This window comes from Phasianus colchicus, chromosome 7 (assembly GCF_987193195.1).
Source record: "Phasianus colchicus chromosome 7, bPhaCol1.hap1.1, whole genome shotgun sequence".
Taxonomy (NCBI): Eukaryota; Metazoa; Chordata; class Aves; order Galliformes; family Phasianidae; genus Phasianus; species Phasianus colchicus.
Window position 1 is genome coordinate 22,199,994 of NC_143442.1, and position 15,587 is coordinate 22,215,580.

Sequence of the window (15,587 nt, forward strand, 5' to 3'; positions counted from 1 at the left end):
CTTTCACTTCCATTTCAATCTCTTCCTCTAGCTTCTCATACATAATTTTTTCAGGAGCTAGAGAAAAAAAAAAGGACTTTTGAGCTCAAATTGCCAATCAACAGTTTATGAAGTAAAACATTCAATCTCTTGCAAAGACACAGAAATTCACACAAATACACATAAACGCATGCCAAACAATCCAAATATTTGATAAACATTGAGAACAGATTAACCAAATGCTTTCAAACTTGTTTGCAATGTATACTTTTCTACAATATTTATGTTTCTGTGCAGGATGGGGGAAGGTTTCTAATGGAACATGCCTTTATCATGCCTTAAATCCCTGAAGAAAACATTCAGCAATCCACAGGCTTATGAGATGCTTCTAGTTCTTTATTATCTCCCGGGAAAGAATGTACTGGAATGCAATGATGCTGTGCAAGAGGAACTGATACTTGGAAGGAACATGCAGTTGCCAACCTGTCACTCTCAGATGGGTGCTGCACTCGGCTTGTCCTGCAGGATTAACTATTCTGCACTTGTATGTACCCTGGTGGTTCTGACCAACTTTCAACAATCTTAAACTGCACAGTGGCCCATCGTGTTTTAAGGAACACAATGCAGACTCCTCAACTATGAGCTGATTGCACAGCCAGACCACACAAGGTGTAGGCACACCCTTCATTATGCAAAAGAGTAACACATCGTCTCCTTCTTTTACAATGGTTTCTGAAGGCAGAGTTTCAAGAAACTCTGGTGTTCTGGCATCAGTTTCAGTAAAGTCTTCGCATGGCACAACGTCAGGATAGTAGACCCTGCTTCTTTGCTTCTCAGTTTCATGGGATCTTTGGCATGTAGATATAAACAAGCTCGAAGTTTTCTTTGATGACTCTTGTTTAACTTCAGATGCTTTAAACTGACAATCTTTGGCTGCTTTAAAGCTTTTAATATCTGATTCAATGGTAATTTTTGTTACTGCTTTGGCTTGTGCTTCTTTAGCTAGGTAAGAATAAAGTTAGGAAAAGGATTAGATCAAATGTTTTTCAGGAATAAAAAGCATCCTTACATTTAGATGGGGAAGAAAAACAAACATTAATTGGTTCTGAAAAGAATGACCAGCATATTAAGGCTACAGGGCTATTAAATATGAGAAGTTTATATATTTTAAGAGCTCCCTTTTTGCTGGGCTAAGCCTAAATTCCAGTTAAGCCTATGGGACCTTCATGGAACCAAGACTTGGTTCATAAGGCGTAATACAAGTCTATCTTTGCATTTGAGAGCTTCAGTGTAGAAAATAGAAGCAGGCGATTATGTAAAGCACTTTACACAGCTCAGTAGTAAAGAAAGAAAATTCAACATGTAAGAGCCGAATCAATGTTACAGGGTCAATGGCTTCCTCATTATTTTTCTGCTCTCAATACCTTCAAGTTTACAAATACGATCACACATCTAGTGTGGCAATAATACATTTTTAGTTTCAGTAGTGGTAACACAACTAATATTTTAATATGCTGATGCCAGGAGAAAGGGAAGGAGCTTAGAAAAAATAAATACTTAGATCTCAGGGCAAGTGAAAGGTAGTAAACAATTCATAAGTGCAGTAATACAGAACTTGCACCCATTAATCCTTTCAAGCATATTGCCCGATATTGCAAGCCTGATACGTGGGAAATAGGTTGGACCCCTCCAGTCTGAAATGACCACATATGTAATTTAACTGACATGCTTTTCTTTCTTAAACATCAGCTTCAGAGATTCACAAAATGCAAAAATTCCTATCTACCTGTTCTGCTTTACAGCTCACTTTCCATATCGTGAAAGATACAAAGAATCAAAAGACACAAAAGACTTCTGTTATTTGCTGGAAAGAGGTATGAAGTTACAACACTTATTAGCGGTACCAGAAATGTGGAGGGGAAGAACCAAAGCATTGTTACTAGAACTTTCTCAATTAAATGCTGATTATTAGGGACATTTGAATGAGCTATAAGCTGTGATAATAAAGTTGCAAAACATGTCATAATTTTTAAAGTCAGATAACCACCTTTGACTGTTAGTATTGCAGCAGTTGTTGCTCCTCCGTAATCATTATATATAGTACAACTGTACAGTCCTTGATCTATCAGCTGAGCATTTAAAATTGTGAGCTGTAGGACATTTCCATTTTGTGATATCTTCAATTTTTCTGACACTTCTATCCGTTTACCTTCGTGGGCCCAAAGAAACTCAGAGAAGAATTCATTTTCTAAGGCACATATGAACTGAGCAGTGTCACCAGATTTCACAGTTAGGTCTCTGAGTTGCAGGAGAATCACTGGAGGAACACCTTTTGATTCTTGAGCAGTAGCCATAGAGATTCTGGTGCTCTGAGATGTCTGGGAAAGGACTGTTGTGTGCATGGCTTCTGCTTCTTCAACTGATGTAGCTTTCATGGTCAACCTTTCAGATATGCTTTCAAAAACCTGCACACCCGATTCCTGTGATGGTTGTTGCATTGATTTAAATTCTTTTCGAAAAGCTTTCGTATTCTTCTTTGTGAAAGGAGTAACATGAAGTTCTGATATAGCCTGTGACCGCATAGACTCTTTTACATCTTTCCCAGAACTTTGCCTATCTAGGGCTTGCACTGTGTAATCAAGTAACAAAAAAAAACGTTAGTATCTACAGAACTTTACTGAGCCATGCTCTGAACAAAGTCATACAGCATGGAGAAAGAAAATGAATGATCTTCATTTGAAAACTCAGCATGCCAGATGCACTACGCTCTTTACAGGAAGAATATCCATACAGAAATATGAATGAAAAGTGATGCCTAGTCTAGTCATGCAGCTGACAAACAGTTGATGCTTTTTTCTTCTTTGACTTGACCATTTCAATATGAGATGACTTATGAAATTTGTTTCCTTTCCCTCCCGCCCCCCTACAGAATAGGTTGAAAATACTTCAGTCAATGCTATAACCATTACTTAATTCCAAAGCTTAAAAAATCTGAACTTCTTCAGTAAGATTATCTTTACTCTAGACCCATGTCAAGATAGAAATTCACAGATCTCCAGGTATGTTAGAGTTTAAACAGAAGAAATGAAAGTGTCTGGGTTATAGATGATGGGTATTATTAACATTAGCTGCTAAAGAAAAGGTATGAAATGAAGAAAGAATATTAGTGACAGTGTGAAAGTGTGGTATACAACAAACTGAATCCCTCTGAAGTAAAAATGGGGCTTTACCTTCTGCAGTCACTGTAAGTGTAGCTGTACAAGTTGTTTCTCCAGCACTATTTCTTGCCTTGCAAGAGTACTGGCCAGCATGCTCTAGAAAAGCATCTACTATTATGAGCATAACTGTGCCTGTAAACTCATCAAAGTGGAACACTAAGTCTTTTGTTGGAAGCATGAGCTGTTGATTATGAAACCACTGGATTTCTGGTTTAGGCATGCCAGATACTCTAGCTTGAAATCTGACTGTTTCCCCACTGCAGACCCTGCAGCACGAAATAGGCTGGATAAAGATGGGCCTTTGGCCAATAGTCTCCTCCTTAAGTGAAACAGATGAAGAAACATGCCAATGGGAGTCTGCTGTAAGTTCTTCAACCTTTTTAAATCCTGAAAAGAAGCATGCCAACTTTTAATTTCTTTCCCTACACTACATTTTCTCTCTCATTCAAGATTTTTTTTTTTTTTCTAACTTGCAACTATTACAGCAAGAACTATTCTAAAACATCATCTATAAAATCTGTTGCAAAAAGAAAAAGAAACAATTTACGGTTAAATAATAGCAAGAACAATATAAAACCTTAATAGCAAATTCTCCAGACAATACTTCTTCTTTAAAGCTTTGGTCAGTATTTTCTCAGATTGTATTTCTGGGTGATCCTTCAGGTCCCATCCAACCCACATCATTCTATATGTGAATGTGATTATTTCTTTTCGTCTTCCCAAGATTGGTACACACCCTTGGTTAACATGCTTTCAAAACTTACTTTCAAAGTAATATCTTTCATACAAAAACTCTTACTCGGTTCTCCTCACAATCAAATGCAAGAATGTGAAAGCAAAGCACTTCCATTAGAAAAGAAGGTATGTTTGGTTCACGTCAGATTCTAATACTGGAGAGAATGAAAATGTGGAATGTATGGAACACTGAGAAACTGTGACGCATTTTGGAGACATACAAATGTGCTGTGGACATTGTAAATGGTAGCAATGAATTAAGTTAAAAGACAACATGACAGACAAGGACTTACATCAGCTTTATGTTAAGATTAGTGTTGGAATACGACCTAAACAAGATATCTTCTTTAACTGCACACTGTACCTTCCAACTTCAGGGTGGCAGTGCTTGTCACTTGGCCCACGGAATTACTTGCTACAAAGGTGTAGGTGCCTTCATCCTCTGGATAAGCTTCAGCAATCTCCAGCTGGTAAGTGTCTTCAAACTGAGTCATTCTAAAGAAACGTGATGGCTTGATCTCTCTGTCTTTGCTATACCAAGAGACTTTCAGATCTGCACAAGCAACAAAAAGAAGAAAAAGTATGTAAATAATGATATTAGACCAGTCAGTAAATATCATTTTTATATTTATGTCTGTCGGAAATCTTTAATCTCAAGTCTATTTTTGTGTCTGAATATGCTTTACATTAACTTTGGTAATATAGGATCAGTGGAAAAGTTACATAAGTGTTAAGTTTTGATTTTACTCATCCTACATCATTGGATCCTGAGTAAAAATCATTTTTCCTCTTTTTAAAGTATAAATTTTAAAATATTTTGCTACTGCTAGAATTAGAGAAAATCACATTTTAAAAAATGGATTCCCTTTTAAAACCTGACTGAATGTTTCAAAATCAGTAGGCTGAGCTGAGCAGTTTGAAAAAAATAAAATGGAATGCCTTTTTGCAAAGAAAAGTTTCTTGCCTCTTTTTATTGAAATGTCATAAGTCACACAGGAAATACTTCTTTAGAAAGATCCTGTTTTTGTACTTTTGTAATAGTCCTAAATAAGATTTTCTATTACTTGTATAGATTCTTGTAGTCTTGGGAAAGAAGAGGAATGAAGTATAAACTGTAAGCTCAGCTCTTCATTTTGTGTTGTATTACATCATAAGTCAACTATTTTCACACAAATAATGTGATTACTGTTATCAGATAAAGAGGAAGTGTTTTCAATAGCCAGCTGCAGTGTGTACCATTAAACAATATATTTTCAGTAGTAAGGTTTGCAATAAAAGGTTTGCACAATACAAGTGAGCAGTACGTAAATCCATTATGAGACAGTATTTAATAAAGGGGACCTAGATGAAATAGATTTGTCTTTTCAAAAAGGGAAGAAAAAAAAAAAAACAAGACCCTGGAGTTTGATGTTAAGTGGTGAAAAAGCAATTTATATATTGGTATAAATATATGTGTGTGCTAACAATGTATTATGGATTTTTACCTGTATCACTCAATTATTTTTAAAGTTTGAGTTTCATTTATCTTTAAATAATTATAAATTCTTTGCGATTGAAATGGGATCTTATTCTACGTTTTGCAATGTGAATAATTTACTACTTATCATACTCAAGACCATTTTTTGAAGTAAAGAAAGGGATTTTTTTTTTACTAACTTGGGAAGAATTACTTATACTGTAGGATCTAAAAGTAGAGAAGTTAAGAAAAATTCTTGAAGAGACTTCAAGAGATGATAAGTAAACACTCAGAAATCCTTTCTATGCTAGGAAAATAATGCAATGGCAGTTTACAGAAATGCTTAGAAATATTAGGATGTAGATTTTGGTCTGTTTCTTCAGTTTTTTGATGTGATACTGTGTGATAATGAAACCTTTGTCATATTTGTGTAACAGGATAATATTTTTCAGTCATGATGTTCTGTTTAGAAACTCCATGTTATTGCACTGACACAGTTTTGCAACTTCTGTTAGCATTTGAGACTCCCAGGTTTCTGTATGCACATTTTTTGGTGTGTCAGATATGCTAAACACTTGTGTTAGAAATGCTTACTGTTTAAGACAATTTAAAATTTCCATGCTTCCTGCCATCTTTGACTCATGACTTGCTTCACTGCTAGTTGTCAGTGGGTAACATTTTACAGTGTGCATCCATCAAATAACTGTACCTCAAGGGAAAGACTGATTCAAGTCCATACGCTGCAGCATATTTTCTGAGTTCAAAATGAAAAATTCTGAGAGGTGAAAAGATATACAGTATTTCATTAAATTAAACCCACCTGTCCCTGTAACTCTGCACTGAAAACGAGCAGACTGTCCCTCGGATGTAACAGCATCACGAAGTGGTACTATGACAACAGGTGGATACACCGGCACCTCTAGCTCAGGAGAAACAACTTCTGGGACTAAAGGATAAGAGAAGTAAGTAATTTTTAAAGGCAAAGGTTAGGTGCAACTAAACATTATCAATAAAATTTCACAGACATTGCGAACATAGCAAACTCACTTTCCACTGAAAGTGAAGCTGAAGTTGTAGCAACTCCATAGTCATTTCTGGCTTCACAGGTGTACACAGCTGAATCTTCAGGGAAAGTTTCAATCAGCAACAGCGTGTATTCTTGAGCATCATGAAGAAATTTACACTTGAAACCTGGAGAAAGCTGTTGATCATCTTTGTACCAGGAAACTTTGGGCTGCGGTTTCCCTGATATCACTGCACAGAAGCGGGCAGGTTTACCCGACTCCACGGTGGTTGGCTGTAGCTCCTGGATAATCTGGGGTGGCTCTGGAGCTGCAGTTTGGAAGGTGTGGGGGGGGGCAGGAGGGAGAAAACAGGGAGAAGAAAGGCAGAAAGAGAGAGGAAGAGAAAAGGGGGGGGGAGATAGATAGAAAGAGAGAAGGAGAGGGAGAGGGGGAGAAGAGGAGAGAAATCTCATTACTGGTATTTATCATGGGTTCTAAAGCATTAGCAAATAAATTTTCAATTTCAATCTTATTGTTCCCAATCTTGCTTGCTCAAGAAAATCTGCCCTTTTTCTTGATAGGAAGGGAATGATCTAGAAGCAACTGCCTTAACAAAAGTAGCTATGGTGACATATGTTTTGTCTCTGCAAAATGCCTCTAAAAATTGTTACATTGGTCCTAATGGCAAGGTGTATTTGTCCATATGAAAAAAATTAGTTTTATTTGACCTTGATATTTTCCTGGTCTACAATAATACAGAATAAAAGAGGACTGTTACGGCATTTTCTTTGGCTATTTCAGTAGAGCAAGAAATATCTATGTGTATGAGGCTTTTGGTAGTGTTCTAGAAATAAGATTCCCTTTGCATTTATTTTTTAATTTCAAGGTAAGATTTTGAGAAAAGTTATATAAATATCAGAAAAATACAGGGTAATAAATGAAGTCAAAGTGTTAGTTTTGGGTATACATACCATTCACATAGAGAACAACAGAACTCCTATTCCGTCCTGCAACAAAGGTATATTCTCCAGCATCAGAGTAAGTGGTTTCAAAGATGCTCATTCGATGAATTCTCCTTTCCACCACATAGCTGTATCTTTCCTCATAATGGAAGTTGATCTCAATGCCATCCTTGTACCACTGTGGTTCAATGTCATCTTCATTAACTTCAAATTCAATTTCAGCTCTTTGTCTCTCAATGACCTACGAGCAAGTATTAGAAACATTACAAATAGCATTTGTTTTTTTCAGGTTTTCTCACACTCCAGTAAAATTTCCCAGAGGAAATACTTTTTTTTTTTTTTCTGTGAGGTTTTTCAGGTTAGATGTTGTTGCTCCTCCTTCGCATAATTATTTGAGTTAGAATAATAAAGTTATAAAATATTTATTCTTCATTGTATGCTGTACCTGAATATCTTTACGGATGCTTCTGATTCGAATGTCACGACCTTCCACTATCAAATTGGCACTGGATGTGTTTCCACCTGCTACTACAGTGTACTGACCAGCATCAGACATTTTCGTGGAAGGAATGATGAGACGATGGACATATTTCTCCCGCTGAATTTTCATCCTAAGGTAACCAGAAAATAAAGTGAATAAATTATTTCCTGGGGAAGAATACATTTAGAAAGTCAATATGGTGTAGGAGGAATAATTTACCTGTCACCAATCTGAAGTTCTTGTCCATCCTTCATCCACTGGACCTGAACGTCAGGTTCTGAAATTTCACATTCAAAAATGGCTCTCTTCTTCTCCACAACCTTAATATCTTTAATATGCTTCCTAAATTCAATGTGACGAGCTGGAGGAGAATGGAACAGAATGAGTGCCATTCTTCTATTTAACTCATTATAAGTCACTAAACATATAAATCAAAAGACCAAATACCTTCCACATATAAAGTGGCTGATGAAGCTGCTTTTCCAGCAACAAAAGTGTATTCTGCAGCATCACCAAAATGCACATTCCTTATGGAGAGTGAGTGTGTGAGCTTCTTTGTTCGTATCTGGCATTTATCAGTAGGTTTTATTTCCACCCCATTCTTCAGCCATTTATATGAGATACCTTCATAGTTAACTGTAACTTCAAATGTGATGGTATCTTTCTCTTCAGCATTAATGTCTTCGAGCATAGAGGTAATTAGGATGGCTAAGAAAAAAAAGAAATGGGCATGGTTTAGGGTTTTTGCTTTTAGCACACCTGAGCTGGTCCAAAGATGTTTAAAATCTCTAAGACAGGTTCTGACTTTTGGTGATATTTGAAGGAAAGCTTAAGTTTTTGTGTCCAGAATCAATACTACAATTAAATTTCTCCAAACCTTCTGAATGACATTCTCCTGTAGAGATTTGACACTTAGGCACATTGCTCTAAACAGAGGGATCAACGGCCTGACTTTCAAGTTTGCAGCTTCTACCTTTCTTTTAAAAATGTAGCTTAGGCTACATAAGGTTATTTTAAAATCTCTCTATGATACTCCTGGTTTTGTCTAAATCGCACCTGCATTACAATAAACTCTAGTATTGTTAACTGTAAAATATTCTGTTAATTTCATATTCACATACGTTTTACGGTCAGAGTTGCACTGACTCTGTCATTTCCACAGACAAATGTGTATTCTGCAGAATCTTCACTGCTTGTGTTCATGATGTTCAGTTGATGGAGTTTCCCCTGGACCACTATTTTGAACTTTTCACTCATTTCAATCTCCACACCATTTTTCAACCAGACAGCAGGTACGTTGAAATGAGAAACTTCACATTGAAAAGAGGCAGTTTTGGTCTCAGGGATCTCAATGCTTTTCATGGTCTTTGTGATGTGTATGGCTGTGGGTAAAAAATAAAAAAGAAAGAAAAGGATTTTTTAAAAGGTCTGTATGTGTGCAGGACTTTAAAAAAAAAAAAAAAAAAAAGATAAAAGTCTACAAAGTGTGAGATCTGTTTTATGTGAGATGGTATAGCAACTCACATACTTTCTTACCAACTTGCAATACTTACTTTCCACAAATAGTTTTGCTTTACACTCAAGCTGTCCAACAAAAGCTGTGTATTCTCCAGCATCAGCAGGAGATATATTATGCAGCATCAGCTTGTGGACTTTCCTCTGTGATATCATCTTGTATTTATCACTTTGTTTCAGCTCAACATTTTTGTGGAACCACCGAACTGGTACAGTATCATGGGATACACTCAGTTCAAAGGAAACAACAGCATTTTCCAAAGCAGTCACATCCTTTGGCTTCTTGATAATCTTGACAGCTTAAGGAAGAAAGTTAACAAGATTCAGAAGTTTGCTTGATTTTAATTTTAAACCTCACATTACAGCAAACATTCAAAATAGACTGACTTACTTTCAACATGAAGTCTGGCATTTGCTCCTATCTTTCCAAGCTTAAAGCTATAAACAGACTCATCAGTGACAACACAATGCTTGATCTTCAGTGTGTGAACTGTTCCTTTCACTGAAATTTCATATTTGTCATTTGATTCAAGTTCAACACCATTTTTAATCCACAGAGCTCCTTTCACATCAGGGTGAGAGAGTTCTACACTGAACACTGCCTCCTGTGTTTCTGTCACAGTCAAGTTCTTAAGAGTCTTCTTTATCTTAACAGCTGGAAAAAATATTTTAAAAAAATTAATACTAAACACAATGATCTTAAAAAAAAAAAAAAAACAAATGGAACTATGATTCTTCATTTTAAAATCTATTCACTTTGTATTGATCTAATTTCTATCAAAGTGATGTGCTTGGAACACAAAAAGAACCTTTACTTGTAGTATCCATGAGGACCATTTTTTCTTTATTTGATATGTTTAATAAACAACTAGAAAATAGTGAATTTCTATCAGCCAGACAGTATCTTAAATAAAATATGCTTTTTTTTAAAAAACCAGCATGCTAAATTCCAGAAATGCAGGCTCCAAAATACTAAGTTTTGCTGTCTCAGATAGAGTGACATAATGTAGCACTGTTTTCAAAATGTGAAGCTTGTATGCTTGTATCTTAGGGTCCAATCCAGACATAGTGAGTGATGCTGAACTGAGCCTTAAAGACATGAGTTATTTATTTGTATTAAAAAAAAAAAAAGAAAAAAGAAAAAAAAAAACCCAGACAAACTGACCTTCAACATGCAGTTTAGCAGACGTCTTTGAGCTTGCTATTTCATAGCTATATTCACCCATATCATCCATCTTTGTGGCAGGGATATTAAGTCTCCTCTTTACACCATCAGTTTCAGCACGATACTGATCTGTCCTGGGTAATGGTTTACCATTTTTTAGCCAGTGGCCCTCTGATTCAGGATTTGCCACCTCACATTCAAAAACAGCTCTCTGGGACTCAGCTACAGTCAGGTCAGTGAGAGGCTTTGAAATGGCACCTCCTGTTGGAAAGCAAAAGTACGTGTTTTTTCTTGTTTGTTTTGTTTTTTGCTGTCACACATCTGTTCAATTTTCCCCATATGAAAATGCAACCATATGAAAATCAGGTACTAGACAGAATTCTTTGCCCCGATTTTCTACATGCCCATAGTCATTCTGAGCTCTGTGAAAAATCAGGAATAGAATGTGATGTGAACATCACAAAAATATGTTTTTCTAGCCTAGTTATTTTAATTTACTATTTTTATTATCAGCAGAGGCACACCAAATATTTAAGAAAAAAATAATCCTTCTTACAATAATTATATTAAAAGCATGCTAAAAATATTCCCTTCCAAGACTGTGATTTAGTAAAACATATAAATGCTTCCTCAACAGCTCTGTTGAATTCAGTTTGCAGAGATCACAAAAGATAAAGGGAAGAACAATGAGAACACAAAATAAGAGAAAATAAAGGCTAAAAAAGTACAGAAACAGCACACAGATATTACACTTACAAAGAACGGTACTTCGAGCCTTATTTCTAATCACAGTGAAATAAAAATCTTGGACTTTAAGTCTACTAACCTGCCACTATCAATTTTCCAGATGTTTTCTTCCCTCCAGCGTAAAATACATATTCCCCTTCATCATCTTTCATCATTTTCACCACTGTCAATTTATATATTTTGCCATGTGCTTCAATTTTGTATTTAGGACCAGCCTTGATCTCTTGCCCTTTGAAATTCCAAATGACATCAATCCCTGAATGGGAGAGCTCAACCTCAAAAGATACATTCTGTGTTTCAGTGCAGGTGATGTCATGAAGACCTCTGATAATCTCAATTTCTATAAAAAATAAAAATAACACAACACACACATTAGTTTCTTCCACTGTTTTGTATTGAAAAATTATTTCAAAATAAATTTGTCTCGTAAACAAAACTTACCTTCAACTGTGACATTGCAACTTGTTTCGACTTTGCCAACCATTAACTTGTAATGTCCTTCATCTGATGCGTGGGTTCTGGTAAGCACTAACCTCTGTTTAGTGCCTTTACACACAGCTTGTACACGTTCATCAGGCTTTATCTGATGATCATTTAGGTACCATTTGGAAGAAGTTACATCTGGTGCTGAAACTTTGCATTCGAGGATAGCTTTTGTTCCTTCAACTACATGAACATCTTTTAGAGGAACTATTATTTCCACACCTGCAAAGTTACAAAAATTATCATGAAAAAGCTATACCTTTAATAAGTAATCATAATGAACCCAAAATCAAACATGATTTCAAAATCATGGTAATGACTTACTGTACACAGTAACTTGTCCAGTGGTTGATAGTTCAAGACCAGGAATGCTGAAAGAGTAAGTTCCACTGTCTTCTTTTGTTGCGTCTTCTATCAACAACATGTGTGACTGTTTATCCAACACAATATGAATACGATCACTTGATTGAATTTCGTGACCATCTTTCATCCAGACACCTTCAACATTTTCTAGAGAGACTTTAACTTCAAGTTGTACAATATCTCCCTCACAGACTTTTTGATCAGTAAGTCCTTGAAGAATAGTCATGGGACGAGCTATGGAATGAAATGAAATGAATTAATCCTCGTAATGGAATACTGAATACTCAAGACAGTCTGGTATATAACAACTCATACCAAAGAACATCTATCATATATAGATTATATAAATATTAGATATGCTTACGCTTTATCTTTAGTTTGCAGTGAGTCCTTTTCCCATCAACAACAAAGCTATACTCTCCTTGATCATCTTTATTAACATCTTTAATAGTGAGGATTCGGCGACCACGACGGGATGCAAGCACGTATTTATGATTGGAACTGAGTTCAACGTCACCATGATACCATTTCCCCTCAATGTCTTCTGGGGAAACCTCACACTCAAGTTCACCTGTGAAGGATTCTGGGACTTCAACGTCCTCAAGTTCTTTAATGAACTCAACCACAGCACCTACGAATAAAAATAATTATGTTCATGAATGAGTTTGATTAGATACCCATGATGAAAAAATTTCTTATTAAATTGAACATAAGGAAATATATAAGTACACATCGTGACCATTTTTCATAAATGTATCTCAAAGCTTTCATATTGGATTAAAAAAATATGAAAGTGGTTTGAACACTTCCTAGTGCATTTGTCTAAATTGTTTTATTTCTTTTTGAAGTAGATTTCACTTTAAAAGTACTAGGTAATACATATAAAGTACTATGGTTCTAGGCTGTGTGCTTCTTACCTTCAACAGTAAGCTTTGCAGTAGTTTTTACAGATTCATCTTCTACCAGTGCACAGCTGTAATCGTCAGCATCAGACATTTCTACTGCTAGTACAGAAAGAAAATGAGCCTTTCTGTCTGAGTGCATCCTGTATTTTTCTCCAGAATGAATCTCAATTCCATTCTTAAACCATTTCACTTTGACGAAGGGTTCTGATGTCTCACATTCAAATGTTGCCATGGAGTCCCTCTCTTTAGCAACAATATCTTGCAAGTTCTGGATGAAGCTAATTAGCTGCTTGGCTGCAAAAACAATACGTAATGAATCAATAGGGCACTTGTCATATAGGCTTAACTAGAGTTATTGCTATGATAGGCAGCAGGATAAAAGTAAGAGATTTAAAATTACCTTGCACTAACAGGAAAGCGTGGCTGGAAGTTTCACCAGCTATATTGACTGCTTTCACCATGATGCTGGCTGAATCATCAGAAGTCACATCTCTGATGACCAGTTCACAAACGTTATCTTCAGGCCAGTACCAGTATATACGATCAGTCCTTTCAATCTGCACACCATTTCTGAACCACTGGCACTCAGGGTCTGGTTTCCCTACCACTCTCACACGGAAGTGGGCATCTGTGCCTTGGGCTACAGTCTGGCTTTGAATTCGTTCAAATATCTTGGGAGCTTCCATACTTGGACTAAGTTCAACCTTCTCTGGTTTGAACGTTGGAATGGTGATTTTGCCTTCAGGAGGAAGAGCTTTCTTTTCTTCCTCTGGGATCTCTTTGGTCCAGTGAAGAAGTTCTTCTTTTGTCTTTTTTAACATCTCCTCATACGATTCATCCTTCTTGCGAGACTTAAGTTCCACAGCAGTGATGGCTTCATAATAGCCCTCTTCTGTCCTTCGCTTGAACTTACTGCGCAGCTCTTCAGATTCCTCTGACAGTTTCTCATGTGTGATTCTTTCAGCTCTTTTAAGTTTCACTACCTCTTTGGTTGTTGCCTCAGCAGGCTTGTCTATCTTCTGTACCTCAAAGAGAAGTTTTCCAGGCTCTGTCACTACAGGTTCATGCCTGGGTTCAGGAGCCCGACGAAGAACTGACCTGAAGTCTTCCCTCTGCTGGATCTCAAGTTTCACCTTATGTTCAATAAAGCCTTCTGGATTCTCTGCAGTGACTTTCACTTCACCTGTGTCATATGATTTGCAGTCCACAATATCCAGGTAGTGGATCCCATCATAACGGAGTCTAAACCTTTTGCTCTTACGAATGAGCTGACTGTTAAGGTACCAGTTGACCTTGGGAAGAGGATAACCAGTCACACGGCAGCGGAATCGTGCCGTTTCACCTTCCAAGACTCTTGCAGGCTCAGGAACCAAAACAAGCTCTGGCTTTTGTTTCTCCTTTTGATCGATAGCAACTGCAGGAAGAGCACCTTCATGTGCCATTCTTTCTAACTCTTCAATTCGCTGCATTCCCCTTCTGCCTTCTGGCAATTGAGATTCTTCCACAAGGCTTTTCTCATCCTTCACAATCAGAGTAGCAGATGTATGGTCTGTACCATATTTGTTAGTTGCCCTGCAAGTGATCACACCACTATCTCTGGAATAGGCTACTCCATAGTCCAGGCTACAGTACCCGAACTCATTGATCATCCGGAGTCTGTTAGCTGCTTCCAATGGTTTGCCATCATGCAACCATTCCACCACCATAGTTGGGTCACCAATTGGTGTAAGCCTGCACTCAAAATGTGCTGGTCCAAATTGCTTCAGTCTTAACGATGTGAGCTTTTTCTTAAAAAATGGTTTCTGCTGCTTTTCTTTGTCATAAAGATCCCCCTCCTCCCACTGCTCTTGACCATAACGCAAATGGAGGGGCTCTAACTCTGGTGCTGCAATTTCCTTGGCTTTGTAAGTCCCTTTTGGAATGATTAATCTCCTTTCTGGTTCTGGTTCAGCATGTTCAACTTCAACATTCACCTTGCACCTAGTAGTGTCCCGCCCAGCTTTGTTGATGGCAGTAGCTGTATACCATGCAGCATCTTGCCTGACAGCAGATTCAATTTTAAGGGCAGCAGCCCCTTTTGTTCCTTCAATCCTGAAATATTAAAACAATTATTTAAAAACTTTCTTCACATCTCTGAAATAAGGTCAAAGCTTCTAAAGGCAATTCACCGAAGGAATTGGGTGATTATTTACATTTATTCAGATTGGAGTGCAATACATAATAATCAAATAGACAAGGATAATAAGATGCAGTCTTGAATCCAGTGGCAGTTTTGCTTGCAGAAGACTGCAAAACTGGAGACTGAGAAAGGTTCTCTAAGTCTCTGCTGTAAACTGGATTTGCATAATACAAAATATACTGTTATACAACCCAGATAATATTGAGGGAATCCTACAAAACATTTTCTGACTCTGAGCTGTTTTGCAATGCAGAAGTTTTACTGGTCTCTGAAACCAGTAAACCAGGACTAAGCCCTCAGTTTATTCCTTCCGTGGAAGCAAAGATATTCATCGCTCTGTAGAAGGCACTTAACATCTAACAGAATGGTGATTATTAACTGTTTTACTATTAAGA

General features: G+C 36.9%; 1 protein-coding gene and 1 pseudogene across 1 annotated transcript in view; both read right to left on the reverse strand.

The window, feature by feature from the left end:
* Positions 1-15,587, reverse strand: part of LOC116234048 (titin) — a 240,281-nt gene that overhangs the window by 200,601 nt on the left and 24,093 nt on the right. The window contains exons 25-42 of the mRNA XM_090144101.1: positions 13,414-15,104; positions 13,026-13,307; positions 12,473-12,739; positions 12,070-12,342; positions 11,704-11,967; positions 11,342-11,602; positions 10,516-10,776; positions 9,742-10,005; positions 9,389-9,649; positions 8,957-9,217; positions 8,283-8,543; positions 8,055-8,196; positions 7,800-7,965; positions 7,364-7,595; positions 6,436-6,720; positions 6,209-6,334; positions 4,297-4,485; positions 1-57 (exon numbers count right to left, since the gene is read on the reverse strand). Of these exons, the coding sequence (XP_090000227.1) occupies positions 1-57; positions 4,297-4,485; positions 6,209-6,334; positions 6,436-6,720; positions 7,364-7,595; positions 7,800-7,965; positions 8,055-8,196; positions 8,283-8,543; positions 8,957-9,217; positions 9,389-9,649; positions 9,742-10,005; positions 10,516-10,776; positions 11,342-11,602; positions 11,704-11,967; positions 12,070-12,342; positions 12,473-12,739; positions 13,026-13,307; positions 13,414-15,104 (5,543 nt within the window). The remainder of the gene's footprint in view (positions 58-4,296; positions 4,486-6,208; positions 6,335-6,435; positions 6,721-7,363; positions 7,596-7,799; positions 7,966-8,054; positions 8,197-8,282; positions 8,544-8,956; positions 9,218-9,388; positions 9,650-9,741; positions 10,006-10,515; positions 10,777-11,341; positions 11,603-11,703; positions 11,968-12,069; positions 12,343-12,472; positions 12,740-13,025; positions 13,308-13,413; positions 15,105-15,587) is intronic.
* LOC149917271 (myopalladin-like) lies at positions 292-3,417 on the reverse strand (annotated as a pseudogene).